General features: G+C 41.4%; 1 protein-coding gene across 3 annotated transcripts in view; it reads left to right on the top strand.

Annotated features, from left to right (window-relative positions):
- The window catches only part of KLHL24 (kelch like family member 24), a 47,131-nt gene extending 32,407 nt beyond the window's left edge, over positions 1–14,724 (top strand). For all 3 annotated transcript variants that reach the window (XM_054038988.1, XM_054038987.1, XM_054038989.1), the window contains 3 exons: positions 4,965–5,153; positions 5,922–6,110; positions 7,810–14,724. In XM_054038988.1, coding sequence (XP_053894963.1) covers positions 4,965–5,153; positions 5,922–6,110; positions 7,810–8,010 — 579 coding nt within the window. In that variant the 3' untranslated portion in view covers positions 8,011–14,724. The remainder of the gene's footprint in view (positions 1–4,964; positions 5,154–5,921; positions 6,111–7,809) is intronic.
- The last annotated feature ends 1,408 nt before the right edge of the window (positions 14,725–16,132 follow it).

Genomic DNA, 16,132 nt, shown 5'->3' on the forward strand with positions numbered 1-16,132 from the left:
AAAACTATCCAGAGCAATATTAAGACTCTGTGGCAGATTCCTGCCTCAATCTTGCCCACCGCCAGGGGGGTAGAGCGCAAGTACTCCGTTCCCTCCAAAGGATAGGCATACCTGTTCTCTCACCTGCAACCATGCTCTCGTAGTATCGGCAGTGAATGAGAAAGAGAGACGGGGCAGCAAGGATCGGCCCCTAAATCCAAGGAGTCGAAAAGGATGGACCTTTTTGGCAGGAAAATCTACACAACTGGGGGCCTGCAGCTGAGGGTAGCTAACCAGCAAGCTATCCTCAGCAGGTACAACTTCAACTCGTGAGCCTCCATATTGAAGCATAAGGAGCTGATTCCACCAGACTCCATAGCTGAGTTCTTGGCTATCATTGATGAAGGGAAGGTAGTGGCGCGAACCTCTCTCCAGACTTCATTGGACTCAGCAGGCTCAGCTGCCTGCACCCTTTCCTCAGGAGTAGCCAGGAGGAGGAACTCATGGCTATAGGCAAACCTTCATCTGGCTCTAAAAAGGCCTTTTGAAGGGATGCCCGAGGACTGCGCACACACCATGACATTGGATCCTTCCCCCTGTTTTATGAATCACCTATCCCACTTTTACCGTGCGTGGTCCCAAATAACATCGGACTGCTGGGTTCTTTGCATGGTAGAAGTGGGATATTCTCTCCAATTCTGCTCCTCCCCTCCCTCCCACGTCCCTTCCCCGTCCCTTTTCAGGGACCCTTTACATGAGCAACTCCTTATCCAGGAGTTGCAAATGCTTGTTGCAACAGGGGCAGTGGAGGAGGTTCCTCAGGAGCTAAGGGGCAAGGGATTCTATTCCCATTATTTCCTAATCCCCAAAGCCAAGGGATGTCTCAGACCCATCCTAGACCTGCGAGGACTCAACAAATTAATGATAAAGTTGAAGTTCCACATGGTCTCCGGGGGACTAGTACACTGCCCTCAACATGAAAGATGCATATTTTCACTTAGCCATTCGACCAGCACACAGACGATTTCTCTGGTTTGTGGTCAACCAAAAACATCAGTTTGCGGTCCTCCCCTTCGGCCTGTCAACAGCCCCTGAGTGTTCACAAAGTTCATGTCCATCGTAGCAGCCTTCCTTCGAAGGAGGCAGGTGCAGGTATACCTATACCTCGACGACTGGCTGCTCAGGGGCCGCACCAGGGAGCACATGGAGTCTCAAGTCCAATTAGTCAGATATACTTTCAGCAGACTGGGTCTCCTCCTCAACGTGAACAGGTCAACCTTGTCACTGACCCAAAGAGTAGAGTTCATCGGGGCACTGCTGGACTCAGTACGGGCAAGAGTGTTTTTGCCAGAGACCTGATTCCAGGTCATGACAGACATTATTCAAGGCCTCAGGCAATTCCCGACCACCACAGCAAGGGGATGCCTGAGTCTCCTCAGCCACATGGCAGCCTACACTTACATGGTCCACCATGCCAGATTGAAGCTCAGGCCACTCCAGGCGTGGCTCACTTCAGCCTACCGCCCGGGACGCAACAGTCTAGATGTAGTGGTCATGGTACCAGGGCAAGTACTTGAGTCCCTCCAGTGGTGGCTCAAACCCTGGGTAGTCTGCGAGGGAGTTCCATTCAACAGCCCCCAGCCCTCCTTTTCCTTTGTAACAGACGCATCAGCTCTGGGATGGGGTGCGCATTTGGGAGACCTACAAACACAGGGCCTATGGTCACAGGAGGAGCTTCCCCTTCATATCAACAACAAGAAGCTCAGGGCAGTATGGTTAGCATGCCAAACCTTGCAGGCCCAGCTACGAGGTCAGTGCATGGTAGTGATGATGGACAACACCACTGCCATGTTTTACATCAACAAGCAGGATGCAGCCTGTTCCTCCCCCCTATGTCGAGAAGCCCTCCAGCTATGGGAGTTCTGCATAGCCCACTCCATTTACCTGGCGGCATCCTATCTCCCAGGAGTGCAGAACAAACTAGCAGACCACCTCAGCAGATCGTTCCAAAATCACGAGTAGTCCATCTGTCCGGATGTCATACACACCATCTTCCAAGGGTGGGGGTTTCCCCGGGTCAACCTGTTCACCACCAAGAACAACAGGAGGTGTCCAATGTTCTGCTCCTTCCAGCATCGCTGTCCTGGCTCAATCACGGACACGTTTCTGCCTCCCTGGGGAGGCCACCTGTTGTATGCCTTTTGCCCGATCCCTCTCATGCACAAGGTACTTCTCAAGGTCTGCAGGGACAGAGCGGAGGTAATTCTGGTGGCCCTAGCGTGGCCCTGACAACAATGGTACACCACGCTCCTGGAACTGTATGTGGACACTCCAATCGAGTTACCACTGCATCCCAATCTGATCACTCGGGACCATGGTCACCTTCACCACCTGGACTTCCAGTCCCTCCATCTCACAGCCTGGAAGCTTCATGGTTAAACCCTATGGTGCTTCTGTGCTCAGAACCAGTAAGGGAGGTCCTACTTGGCAGTAGGAAACCATCTACTAGAGCAACATATCTAGCTAAGTGGAAAAGGTTCACTTGCTGGTGTGCCCAGCAGCATATGCCACTCATTCTAGAGTACCTTCTGTACCTGAAACAACAAGGACTGGCAGCATCATCCATCAAAGTACATCTCGCTGCTATCTCAGCCTTCGACCCAGGAGCGTCTGGCCGATCGGTATTTGCTAACCCCAAGGTAGGCTGTTTCCTCAAGTGTTTGGAACGCCTACATCCTCAGACCAGACAGCCTGTCCCAGTGTGGGACCTCATTCTTGTCCTCTCCAAATTAATGGGGCCCCTTTTGAGCGAATAACGATTTGCTCCCTTCTCTACCTATTGTGGAAGGTAGACTTCCTGGTGGCCATCACATCAGCTAGGAGAGTAACAGAGCTAAAGGCTCTTACCTCCGATCCACCCTACACGATCTTCCACAAGGATAAGGTCCAACTCGGGCCTCACCCAGCCTTTCTTCCTAAGGTAGTGTCACTCTTTCATACTAGCCAGGACATTTTTCTACCTGTTTCCTATCCTAAGCCTCATGCCAGTAGTCGAAAGCAGAGGCTATACTCATTGAATGTTCGGTGAGCACTAGCATTCTACATCGAGCACACTAAGCCGTTCAGGAAATCGAACCAGCTCTTCTTAGCGGAGCAGACCGGATGAAAGGACTCCCGGTCTCATCTCAAAGAATATCTTCCTGGATCACGTCTTGCATCTGCACATGCTACAAGCTGGCCAAGGTCCCAGCCGTGGCACTTACAACACATTCCACGAGGGCACAGGCCTCGTCAATGGCGTTCCTGGCCCAGGTCCCGATACAAGAAATTTGCAGGGAAGCAACGTGGTCCTCGGTGCATACGTTCACCGCTCATTATGCTATTACCCAGTACGCCAGAGATGATGCAGCGTTCAGCAGTGTGGTGCTCCAATCAGCGCTCCGACCCCACCTCTGGGTTGGAGCTTGGGAGTCACCTGATTGGAATTGACATGAACAAGCACTCGAAGAAGAAAAAATGGTTACTCACCTTCTCGTAACTGTTGTTCTTCAAGATGTGTTGTTCAGGTCCATTCCTACCCCTCTGTCGGAGTAGCCGGCAAACAGGAATCGAGGAGGGGCTGGCTCGGCAGAGTCATATATTGAGCGCCATGAAGGCGCCACTCCAGGGGGCTCCACAACTGACCCAAGGGTCAGCTGCTAAGGGAAAACTTTCTGACGACTGTGAACGTGGCGCACACACACCTGATTGGAATGGACATGAACAACACATCTCAAAGAACAAGTTATAAGAAGGTGAGTAACCGTTTTTTTTTTTGTTTGTTTCTTTGTTTCTTTGCAATGGAGCGCTGTTCTGGTACATTGTGGAAGATCTAAAAGGAGATAAATGTTATGGGTACAAATGAGCAGCAAATTACACCTCTTCATAAATACACAGGTTAAAGCGTGTATCCAACAATGATTTGGTACATAAAATAAAACTGGGCCTTAGACATCTTTTATCTGCAAATCCTTCACTTATGCAGCCACTAACTCAAATTGATTGTGACTTTAGCAGAATATCTGGGCCTTTTTATTTACATGCAGATTATTTTATTTAATAATCTGCATGTATATTGAACATTTAAATCAAAATATAAATCAGTAAAGAAACTCTTATTCTTGCTGCATTTCCAAAGGCCTATTTTATTATTCTACACAAATACAATAAATGAGATCGGGGATCCCCAAAGGTTTCATTCATGAGCATGAGTGGCAATATATACACTTATCAGGGAACTGTAGTATGTAGCTTCTTAGAGATAACAGCACCTGCTTTAAGTTGGGATTGACCTGAGGTGAGCAAATTGAGCAGAGACAGTATATCTGTCAATATGCTAATGGTAATATATTTGTGAGTCTCTTTTTCTTAAACTGTAACTTATGTGATAGGCAGCCAGGTAAGAAAATACACGACCAAAAGGTAAATCAGAGTAAAGAATGTCATTTTAGACAGGAAAGAGAGAAGTAAAAAGTTGAGGAGAAAAGGGTTAAGTTAAATAGAGTTTCTTTTTATTTCTGAATATAATTTTATATTATTATAAATTTATATAATTATATATTATATATAATTTTATATTATTATAAATTTATATTATTATAATGGTTATAATGAAGATAATCATAGAGATTTCTTATAGAGCATGTTCAAGTAAGAAGGAAATCTAATGTCCATATTTGTAACATATGTTCAGGTGTCCATTGACTCCAGTATCCCCACATACCAATGTATGGCTGCTCTCTTGAGATTCTTTAGCTCAGAATCTTAAAAGGCAATATTCCTGTTCTTCTGCATAGAAGCATTCTGGAGGGAAAACCTATGCATTCAAAAATATAGCAAATCAGAACTGAGGCACTGAAGCTTTGAATGAGTTTAATCCTATACTTGCTTAATTAAAACTGGAGATAAAGATAAAAAAGATGCTATTTTCTCTTTGTTTTGCATAGGTGTATGTAGTTGGAGGGTATGATGGGCAAAGTCGACTCAGCAGTGTAGAATGTTACGATTCATTTTCCAATCGATGGACAGAGGTAGCTCCACTTAAAGAAGCAGTGAGTTCTCCAGCAATAACCAGCTGTGTAGGCAAATTGTTTGTGATTGGTGGAGGTCCTGATGATAACACGTGCTCTGACAAGGTTAGTTAACTATATTTATTTCCTTTCTATGTATCTTAATAATACTGCTAAAAATGTAAGTTATACAGAGAGATTTTTCAACTGAATTACAAATCTCCTGGCCCGGTCTATTGCCTGAATGCAAAGTATATATCTCACAGTAGAAAAAGCTAACTAAATAAAGCACAGTTATGCCATTAATACAGTCTTTGTCGTAGTCACATCATCTTTCGCTTTGTGTATTAAGAGTCATACAAGTTCTTAATGAAACAGCATATTTAAGTAAAGAATGTAATATACTATATAATTTATTATGTAAGTTGCTGCTGTTTAATATTTTTTGTTTTTAATGTTGCAGATGTACAGTAGGAACAAGGTGTATGTTTTTGACATAGCAATATCTTGAGTTACTTTGGGTTTTTTGTGAGGCACTCCAAATAGATACTGTAAAAAGCAACAAAGAGTCCTGTGGTACCTTATAGACTAACAGATGTATTGAATACCCACTTCGTCAGGAAATCTAATGTCCATATTTGGACATACTTGTCAGACAAAGTGGGTATTCACCCACGAAAGCTTATGCTCCAATACGTCTGTTAGTCTATAAGGTGCCACAGGACTCTTTGTTGCTTTATACAGATCCAGACTAACATGGCTACCCCTCTGATACAAATAGATACTGTTATCTTTAATCTCTTTGAATCAAAACTTCTGTATGTACCTAAGATAATAAGTTTGATTTTTGTTCAATTGTGGTGTTAAACCTAAAATGTGTTTACTTGTTTTCAGGTTCAATCATATGATCCCGATACTAATTCTTGGTTGCTCCGTGCAACTATCCCCATTGCAAAGAGATGCATAACAGCTGTATCTCTAAATAATCTAATCTATGTCGCGGGAGGGCTCACCAAGGCAATTTACTGCTATGATCCAATTGAAGATTATTGGATGCATGTACAGAATACATTCAGCAGACAGGTAATAAACACTAAAAATACTTGAAACATCTAAAAATGTATTTTATTTTCCTTGTATTAATAATTTGATATGAAATGAGTTTGATATGAAACTCTGTTAAAGTACATCTCTCAGATCCACTAGTTTTAGCTTTTCATTTATTAAGGTTAAGATTTTTGCCTTGGGTATTTTTAGTAAAAATCATGGACAGGTCGTGGGCAATAAACAAAAAGTCAGGGAAGCCCACAACCTGACCTTGACTTTCCAACCCCGGCCACAGCTCCAGCCCCGGCCACTGCTCTGGCCCCTGGGGGCTGAACCAGCCCTGGCCACTGCTCTAGTCTGGGCAGCTGCTCCAGCCCCAGCTGCTCCTTCAGCCCAAGTGACTGCTTCAGCCTAGGACCCAGTCCTGGCCTCTGTTCCACACCCAGCCACTGCTCCAGCCCCTGTGGCTGCTCCAGCCCTGAAGTCCACCCTGGCTGCTGTTCCAGCCCTAGCGCGGTTCCTGCAGCAGGGCCAGATAGCTGCTTCAGCCCTGCTGCTCTGGTCGGGGCTGAAGCCAAGGAAGTCATGGAGGTCTGATAAAGTCACAGAATTTATGACCTCCATGATAAAATCATTTCCTTACTCTTTATAGTCTAGACACTCAAAAACAAACCGTGAAACATCTAAAAGTAACACTTCAGGTGAGCGCCAATATGTTAGAATGGGCAGTCTACTTATTGGAAACCACTACCCCAATGTAACACATTCAAACATGGATTTATACTAAATTCAATTGGATCCTTTTGTTTAGTCAAAATATTGTTTCCTTGAAATTGATTAGAACTACAAAATGTTGTAGGAAAATGTTTTAAACAGAGCAATAAACTGGTCTGTGTAGAACTAAAAGCAGCAGAGAGCAGTGTCACAGCAATGTGTGAATGAGCCTTCTGAACAGAATTTCTGTGTGTGCCCTTCCCCTTGGGATACTATTTGTATGTCATCGTATAGCAATAAATTTCACCATGTTTTTTGAAAATCTACTAATGAAACACTATAAAATGGAGGGGAAAATGCCCTCGAAGAGATCTGCTTCTGCCCTTTCTCCCCACTTTCCATCTCTTCCTTTTACCATTTTCTGCATAGTGTTTTCACTTTGGCTCCCTCTTTCTGTCTCTCCTTTAGGACAAAATAACTCCTAGCCTCCCTTTTTTCCTCTAGAACCCAGCATCTCCTTTCTTTGTCTCTTATTTACTCTATCCCTGGCTCTGTCTTCCTTTCCTTTTTTCTAACCACTAATTGTTACCTACTTCTGTTCCCTTAACCTCTCTCCCTGTTCCCAGTCCACATTTGTTACATTTAGTCTTTCCACTTTTCTCTCTTCTTTCAATCCCTCCATTCTCTCCCCTGTTTTCTTATCTTAGCTGCTTAATTGTATTATCCCCCAACGCTGGATATCTCATGTATAGTGTCTGAATCAGCCATACTTAGCTGCTTCAGCACCTCGTAGCCTGATGCCTGAATAGCTCAAGTCTTCAGGATTATCATGCTGCTACTTCCCCCGAGTTGAGCCAGAGGAGCAGTATCCTGCTTTCTCCGGTGGGCAGCATCAGAAGGAAATAATATAGCACAAAGCTATCTCCTTTTGGTAGTCAAAATGCTGGACTATCTCTCCAACCTTGAATAGGGTTTGGGTTTTGTAAATAGTCATGTATTTGTTTGTGTATTTGATAAACAGGAAAACTGTGGCATGTCTGTGTGTAACGGCAAAATCTATATCCTTGGTGGAAGACGAGAAAATGGAGAAGCCACAGACACTATTCTTTGTTATGATCCTGCAACGGGCATCATCACGGGAGTAGCAGCCATGCCCAGGCCAGTATCGTATCATGGCTGTGTGACTATTCATAGATACAATGAAAAAGGCTTTAAACTGTAAAGAAAGGAAATCTTAAGAAAGAATGCAGTGCCTTGGTACAGGACAGAATTTCAAAGATTCATAAAATGGGAAACTGACTTTTCCCTCAGTGCCATATGAAACTAAATATCCATGTGCCTTTTAAAACAAAATGTTTTCAATTAATTAAAAGGTAAAAAAAAATCTACAAACATATCCAGGACCCGTTCAGCCATTTCTGGCATGATAGCAGTGAACTAATATTTACATAGTTTTCCCCTTCTTTGTGATCAGTAATTAAAATTTGGGATGTTGTGTAGGGAATGTGCCTTCACAAATAGCTGTGCCTATATCTTAAGGACTGATGTCTGTATTATTTTTTCAGTTATTTCAGAGTCAGTTAATTGAAAAATATTTAACCAAATTGACCTACAAAAAATGTGTTGGTTTAAAAGAGTGCATATCATTCTGATTAACAGGCATGATGCAGTGTTGTTGTAGCCATGCTGGTCCCAGGATATTAGGGAGACAGAGTGGGTGAGGGTAATATCTTTTATTGGGCCAACTTCTGTTGGTGAGAGCTTTTGAGATTATATAGAGCTGAAGAAGAGTTCTGTGTAAGTTCAAAAGCTTGTCTCTCTCACCAGAAGAAGTTGGTCCAATAGAAGATATTATCTCACCCACCTTGTCAGTATGATGTTCTTTTATCAGAAAATTGCTTGGCGTACCAAATACACTTTATTTCATGATCACCCACTACTATAGATTTTTTTAAATGCAATGCTTCATAGGAAATAAATATTAAAACCTTTGAGAAATAATGTTCCTGTGTAAATGGATAGGGAATAGAGTGGCATCATGGTTGTTCTCTGAGCTACTGCAAAAAGTTGCAGTAACTATTGTTTTCATAGTAACAAACCTGAGTGTTGCTAATAATTTATTATAAGTCTTACAAATACTGGACTACATGCATATGGAAAAATAATGATCCTTGCAGCACAGGCACACTTCTGTGAAGCAGTTTTGTATCCCAGTTCTGACCTCCTTAAGTTGTAGAGCTGAAGTCTGCTAGTTCCTGGTATCATTCTTTGCTAACTGCAAGGTACCTTTCATCATTCTACTGCATGAATCGACCCCTAGTCAAGGGGGTCTTCATGAATTCCACAGTGTAAACTCTCTGTTGATAGAAAGAGCTAGAGACTACAGGCCTAACTCTGCTGTTTTATAAATTGATCTTTGCGGTACCTCGTTATGCGAAGTTCCAGGATATCTGCCAACTCTGTTTCTACAGATTTCTTCAGACAATCACCTTTTCCAGTGCTATTGAGCTCCCATAAACCCTACAGGGGGCATGTGTGAAACTGAAAATTTCCCCACATCACCAGAACGCTACCCAGGGACCCGTCCATTTAGCCATGTGACTGTGTGAGGAGTATATTTTAACTTGTTTAATTTTGAAGGCTTAGAGACTTCCAAAGTATCCTCCCAAATTTTGGCCCATTGCTTTTCAATGAAACTGAAAATCGTGCTGAAGATATTCCTCCCATTCCTGCTTAGATCTCTGTAACAGAACTATATGCTCAGATAATTGGGGCACAAATTCATGAAACTGTACATAGTGCTTTGGAGTTTGCATGTGGAAGGGACGCTCGCTCCCCGCACCAATTTCCCACCAGAAGGCAGGGAGTGACACCATATCCTCTATCCCCATGAAGCCTCTCCTTACTTTAAGAACATAAGAATGTCCATACTGGGTCAGAACAAGGGTCCATCCAGCCCAGCATCCTGTCTGCCAACAGTGGCCAATGCCAGGTGCCCCAGAGGTAGTGAACCTAAAGGTCAATGATCAAGTGATCTCTTTCCTACCATCCATCCCCACCCTCTGACAAACAGAGGCTAGGGACACCATTCCCTTTGAACTCCCTTTATGAGGAATTCTGAGGATAGCTGTCAGCCAGAAAAGCAGACAGTACTGGAGCAGATGAACGCAAAGGGCCTCTTCAAGGACAACCATAATCTCCAGCAGACCCAGGAGATTTATGGGTTCTGAACTCTTTGTTCAGTCTGTAGGGAATAGGAACAAACCACATGTCCGGAACATAATCTGTTCTCCTTGGAATTTCTTCTCCATCTCCTTCCCACAAGTTTTCCCATGAAATAGGTATTCTGGCTCTTGGTGTGGAAATGACTCATTTAGAGGGTCATCGTTTTCAGTACTGAGTTACTGATGACATTATAAAGGAGCACTGAGCATTAACTGCGCATTGTGCCTTTTCATTTGTAACCTCAGGAATGTATGCAGATTTCAATTGCTAGCAAAATACCAAACATTGGTACAGTATATTAGGTATATTGATGAAATAAAATTATATGCATATTACTGAGGTAACTAGTGAATCAGTCCCTGAGTGTATACACCCAGGTGGACCTAAATTGGAAGAAATGGAGTAGTGTAAGAAAAGTGAATCAGATAAATTAATCCTTTTCTGGATTTCTTGGGTCCCTGTTCACCAAGCCTGACTTTGAACATATAATTCCAGCACCCGTGAATAAGGTCCATTGACAGCAATGGTAGTTGCACAGTAACTGTTTTGTAGTAACATGGTAAATAGTTTTTGCCATCATTGTAAGTGAAAATGTAATTATGGAAGGAGCACCTGATTAGAAATAAGATATTAAGATAGATTTCCATTTCCCCCAACTTCCTTCCTTTTTGTATTAAGATACTGACTGTTGATTCTTATAGTAAGCTGTTCTGAAATGTTTTTTATTTTGTAGCTATATTATAATGTTATTTGTGTGGTGATTACTTTTGATTTGTGTTCATAAGACTCTGTAAATACAAACACATTGTTTTCCTTGTGTCTGAAGATTCAGTTTGAATGTTGTCTTTTCTATGTTAACTGTTTACATGTATCTTATTACTGTTACATATTAATTTTGAAAGTAGCTATTTACTGTACCAGTAATTGCAGACATTTAGATGTAGAAGAAACTTTTTTGCATGCAGCTTTTTAGACCCTGTACCAGTAATGGAAGAGTTAGTGTGTTGAGTATAGCTAAAATGGCAGAAGTTATTTATGCAGTAATTCCTTTTTAAGTGAACAGTCAATATTTAATATTTTTGATTCAGTACATATATAGTTGAAGTTATCACCCATTCTGTCAAAATAATAATTTTTAGAATGTAAAAGAAAACTACTTGTTATTGAAAATCTAACACGGTTTAGAGGGATCCATTATATATTGAGCCACCTTCTTGGGTTACTTGTTCTCCAAGACATTTCATTTAGGGACAGATGGATTCAAAGATTCACCATGATGCCAACCCATTTGATTGGATCTTACGTGCCCTGATGGACAAAAAAAAAAAATCTACTTGCATTCCTTGAGAGAAAATATGGAAGTACCTTTCAGTATAATCAAAAGAGCTTCATGATGAAAAGTCACAACTTGTGTTAACTCCCAGGGAATGAGATCTTCTCAAGGATATAACTTAAAAATAGCTATGTTTGGGAAGCAGAGCAAAATCTGTTCTAGGTGTTCCACCCATTTAAAAACTCACTGTTAAGAGTTTATCTAATATTTAGCTAACAGAGAAAAGTAATTTCCTTAAATCTCATATCTTTAAAAGAAGCTAGATTAAATGTTTTCCTTCTGAGTTTTGATGTTCATGAGCTTTGTCACTCCACTCTTCGGAATCTTGGCATTGACTGAAAAGAACATTGGTACTTAATTGCAACTTGACTGTCAAGAAGGTACCATCTAAATAATTTAAGTAGTGCATCCTAGAGAGGTCTACAACCTTTTACTTTTAAACACACCATGCATGACATCAGTTTTATAGTCATCAGCATGTTACGTTTCCTAGAGTCTAGAAGTTGCTCATTTTCTGGTCAGTTCCCTCATACCCCATATGCCTTCAGAGTAGGCTGAACTTGTGGGACCTCTTCCATTTGTACCATTGGATAGTTCATCTTGCAGTGTATGCATCCTATATGATCCAAGGATTAAGCACTGTGTTTTCTCTCCTAACAGTGGGAGTTCAACATATTACTGATTTTTGACTCATGCACTAATACAACAGCATTAAAAATTGTTTTGATATTCTTACTCCATGGCGCAGATACCTTTAATTCAGGAGATGTTGATATGGACTCCTCCTATATTAATTCACCCAGAATTTTTATAGGATTTTCAACACTCTGCAAGCTTCAGGGAAAGGCTGATAATGGAGGAAAAGGAAGTGTTCATCTTCACAGAGAAGAAGTTCAGAGAGGAAACTTTGGACATCTGTGCTTGAAAGCAGGAGACACTGATGATTGTTAGCTATTCTCTATAAGACAGACTGAGTTCACTGCCTTATCTTGTGTGATTAATCAGGTTATCCTGCTTAAATTGATAAGATGCCAGGACACAAGATGAGAAATAATCAATTTCTTGCTATTTAAGACTCTTATCCTCCTCCACAGTGTGTTGATGGTGCACTGGACCTTCATTGTTCCCTACCATAAAGGGGAGGTGATGGAGTTATAAACTAATTCTCATTCCAGTTCAGAAGAAAATTAATAGAAAGAATCTGAATAGATGGGTGGAAGAGGAGCAGTTAAATTCCAGTGCATTCATTTGGTAGTTGAGGTTGCTCTAACCAGGAGTTTCTAGACACTCTTACAGTTCATGATCTCAGATATTGACTCATTTAACAAAACGACATCATGTTTGGCAATTCATTGTCTTCAGCTTCAGAGAAAAAGATGCACATGTTGATATGCTTGTAGTCCTTCTAGTGATGAAGCTCAGGAAAGACAGGAGGGTTCAGTTTTCTTACTTGCTCAATTTGGACAACGTTTTTTTTACTGTTGAAGGTGGCAATCGCCAATTCAAGCAGATTATAAAAATTGCTAGATTTTGTCACTCAGAAGCAAAGCAGATGTTTTCATTTGAACTTATTCTTTTGCACATGAGAAGGTACAAATTAAATTGGTTAATGGTGCCTGATTAAAAAGTCTCTGTCCTAAGTACTGAAAGAGAATCTGTTAGGCAAGGTATAATTTCAGGTAGAAGTTTGATATCTGGAATGGAGCCAAATATTTATATTCACATATCTTGCATAGAAGTTTGTTTGTTTGTTTGTTTGTTTGTTTTTTCACATAATCTAGCCTTCAGGTAGCCTCAGTAAAAATCCACTGCAATTTTAGCTTTTTCTGAACGTCTAGATTCAATCAATACTATTGCGAAAATAGAAGCCAGCCTTCCATTGTCCCTCCAGGCCAGATTTGTCAGTCATGAGTTCTCAAGGCACTGACAACACATGGCAGCAGTTTTTCATAACTGATGTTATGTACAAGAGTCCAGGTAACTTAGGAGTGTGTATCCATAGATAACGTTGCCTGAGAGTTTTATTTACAGGAAATTCTCCTCTTTATCATATCATAATGCTTCAGTCAATATTTTTAATTATTTGTGTGTATGTATTATGTGTGTGTGATTAGATTTTCTGATCATTTTATGATAGTGCTTATGACGATCGTTTACAAAAATGATAAATAGGTAAAGCCACTGTGTGCAGCATGTAGGTAGCTGTACTTAAGTGATGGTGGCAGATGTGTAATTGCAGCTTCTTTTGTACCACTGGTTCCAAAGAAAAGAATGTGTTTAAAGTTGCCAAAATATGTGTGCCTTGAACTCACTAATATTTCATCTACTTTCAGTATGAGCTTGTATTGTTCCTCCTAAATATTTTGTGAAGGTCAGTTTTACTGCCCAGAACAATAATGTCCTTGTCAATGACAGTAATCTCTACATTCATTAATTTAAAGCACAATTAAATCAATTTATGAAGAATATGTAAATTGGGGGGGATTAAAGTGATGGGGGATTTAATTGATGGGGGGATGTAATAGTGTGCTTTTTCCATTCTCTATTTTCTGTTTCCAGAACTCCCACTGTGACAAAGGAGAGTAATGTTGCCGTTTTTAGCCAACTGTCCTTAATGTGTACAGTGCATTTTTTGTTAGTATCTTAGTTCAGGACATTGTCTGAAATTTCTGTCAGAAATATTTTGTTTAGGACAACACATTTCCCTCTCCGCCCCCTTCCCACCCCTCCCACCCTGAAGTACGTAATATGAAGCAACTGTATAATGCAGCCTGGCAATAAGTGAGACTAAGAGACTTGAATACAATGTATTGGTATTCATTTCATATGGGTGAGCACATGACACAAGGGTCTATTCTCCTTTCAGTGCACACCCACATAATAACTTTGAGTCACATTAATAGGCGTTACCTCTCCAGCGAAAGAGAATATACCCACTGAACAACAGATAGACTTTCCTCACCTGGGGTTATGTTTTGTGTTTTCCTTTTTGGAAGCAGTTCATTGTTGTTGTTGGGTTTTGTTTTGGGGGGGAGGGGAAGGTGTTGGCCAGTTTCCTTATGTACAGAACATTAAAACATTTTGTTCCACCAAGAGCTAATGTTCATTTTCAGGAACAAATTGGTACAGCACAAATCAGATCTGAACAAAAGTGCAGACCACTTAACATGTACCAGAATCAGCTGAATATTACCTTGCACGAAGCCAGTTTTAGAGATCTTCACTTTATGTTGGCAGTGGAAAAAAGATGCCTTTTTGTAATGTAGCACAGAATTTCAATAACTTGTTATGTACTTGTTATATTTAAATGTATTTCTTGCATAATTCTTTTTTTTTAAAATTAAGTTCAGTGTATCTAATAAACATTTGTCTTTTGAATATTGCTTTGTGTGTTGTGCTTAGCCCATGGAAGAATCCATGTGGAGGCTTGGTTGCAGAGTTTTTCCCAGATTGTTTAGTTTGATGGTGAGTTCCCCGCTCCTCTGAATCCTCCTCCTCTCTGGCAGGATGGCTTTCCCTGCAGTGTGCACATGCGCGCACACACACTCTCTGTAAAAGGGAAGGAGCACAGAACACTTAATGCAGCCTCAGACCACACACACACACTAAAAGGGAAGGCGCATAGAACAGTTAATGCAGCACAGATCCCATCCCCTCAGAGTCCAGGGTGCAAATGCAGCTCACTCCCTGTGTCTATGGAGTAAGAGGAGATCTGTGGCCAACCCCTTAACACCTTATTGCAAACTTCTTATAGGTTTGGTTCAGACTAAAATGTCTCCAGTGTGGGCATCCACAAATGGAAAATGTTGCCTTAAGAACTGCTGATTCCAGGATCAAGGAGTTAGTGGATTATATTACTAAAGCTGAACGAAGGTAGAAAAACTATGAAAAATAAAAACACACAAGATGTTTGTCTAAACACAATTTGTATAGATTACTGGACTCCATTGAGACCCAAGCAGCCATCATTACCTTCCCCTCCCTTATTTAATATATTTCAAGAGGTGGGTATACAGTGTTTGTACTTCCAAAGATACTATTCCATCACTGCTTGGGACCTGACTCTCTGTGTAGTCCAAGACATATCTAAAGCTAATACAGTCAATTATTGCAGAATTGATATAGACACCATTTATATTGCAATGGGAGTAATTTAAATGCTGGTGCTGCTCTTACCCAAGAGCAGATGAAGGTAGGGCCGGCTCCAGGCACCAGCTTGTCAAGCAGGTGCTTGGGGCGATCACACCGGAGAGGGGCGGCACGTCACTCCGGCTCGGAGCAAAGGACCTTCCGCCGAATTGCCATCGCAGATTGCAATCACGGTTTTTTGGGGGGGTTTTTTGGCTGCTTGGGGCAGCCAAAACCCTGGAGCCGGCCCTGGATGAAGGGCCTGATTCAAACTTACATCAGAAAATTTAAGTATTCCCATTTGTTTCTGTGGAGCTGAATCAGGCCCGCTAGTGATGTGTGAGACTAAGTATTTTACCCGCAAGGTATATAGCATTTTTAAATAAATGTTTTGTAATGGGAACCATCAAGTTTGCCATGCCAGCAGTGTACTTGCCGCCTCAGTGTTTCACAATGGGGCCAGAGTGTTTCCAGCATCATTTGTGAGAGCCAAATTAATCTTACTCAGACATTAAAAATAAATTAAAACTCTCAGAAAATGAGTGAGCTCCGCACTGACAGAAGTAATCTCACATGAAAAAGCAGACTGCTGTTTACAAAGCAATGAAAATAAATACATTTGTAGGTATCTGGGAACTGTTCTTAGAACACATTACAT

The sequence above is a fragment of the Malaclemys terrapin genome, chromosome 9, assembly GCF_027887155.1.
Source record: "Malaclemys terrapin pileata isolate rMalTer1 chromosome 9, rMalTer1.hap1, whole genome shotgun sequence".
NCBI lineage: Eukaryota > Metazoa > Chordata > Testudines > Emydidae > Malaclemys > Malaclemys terrapin.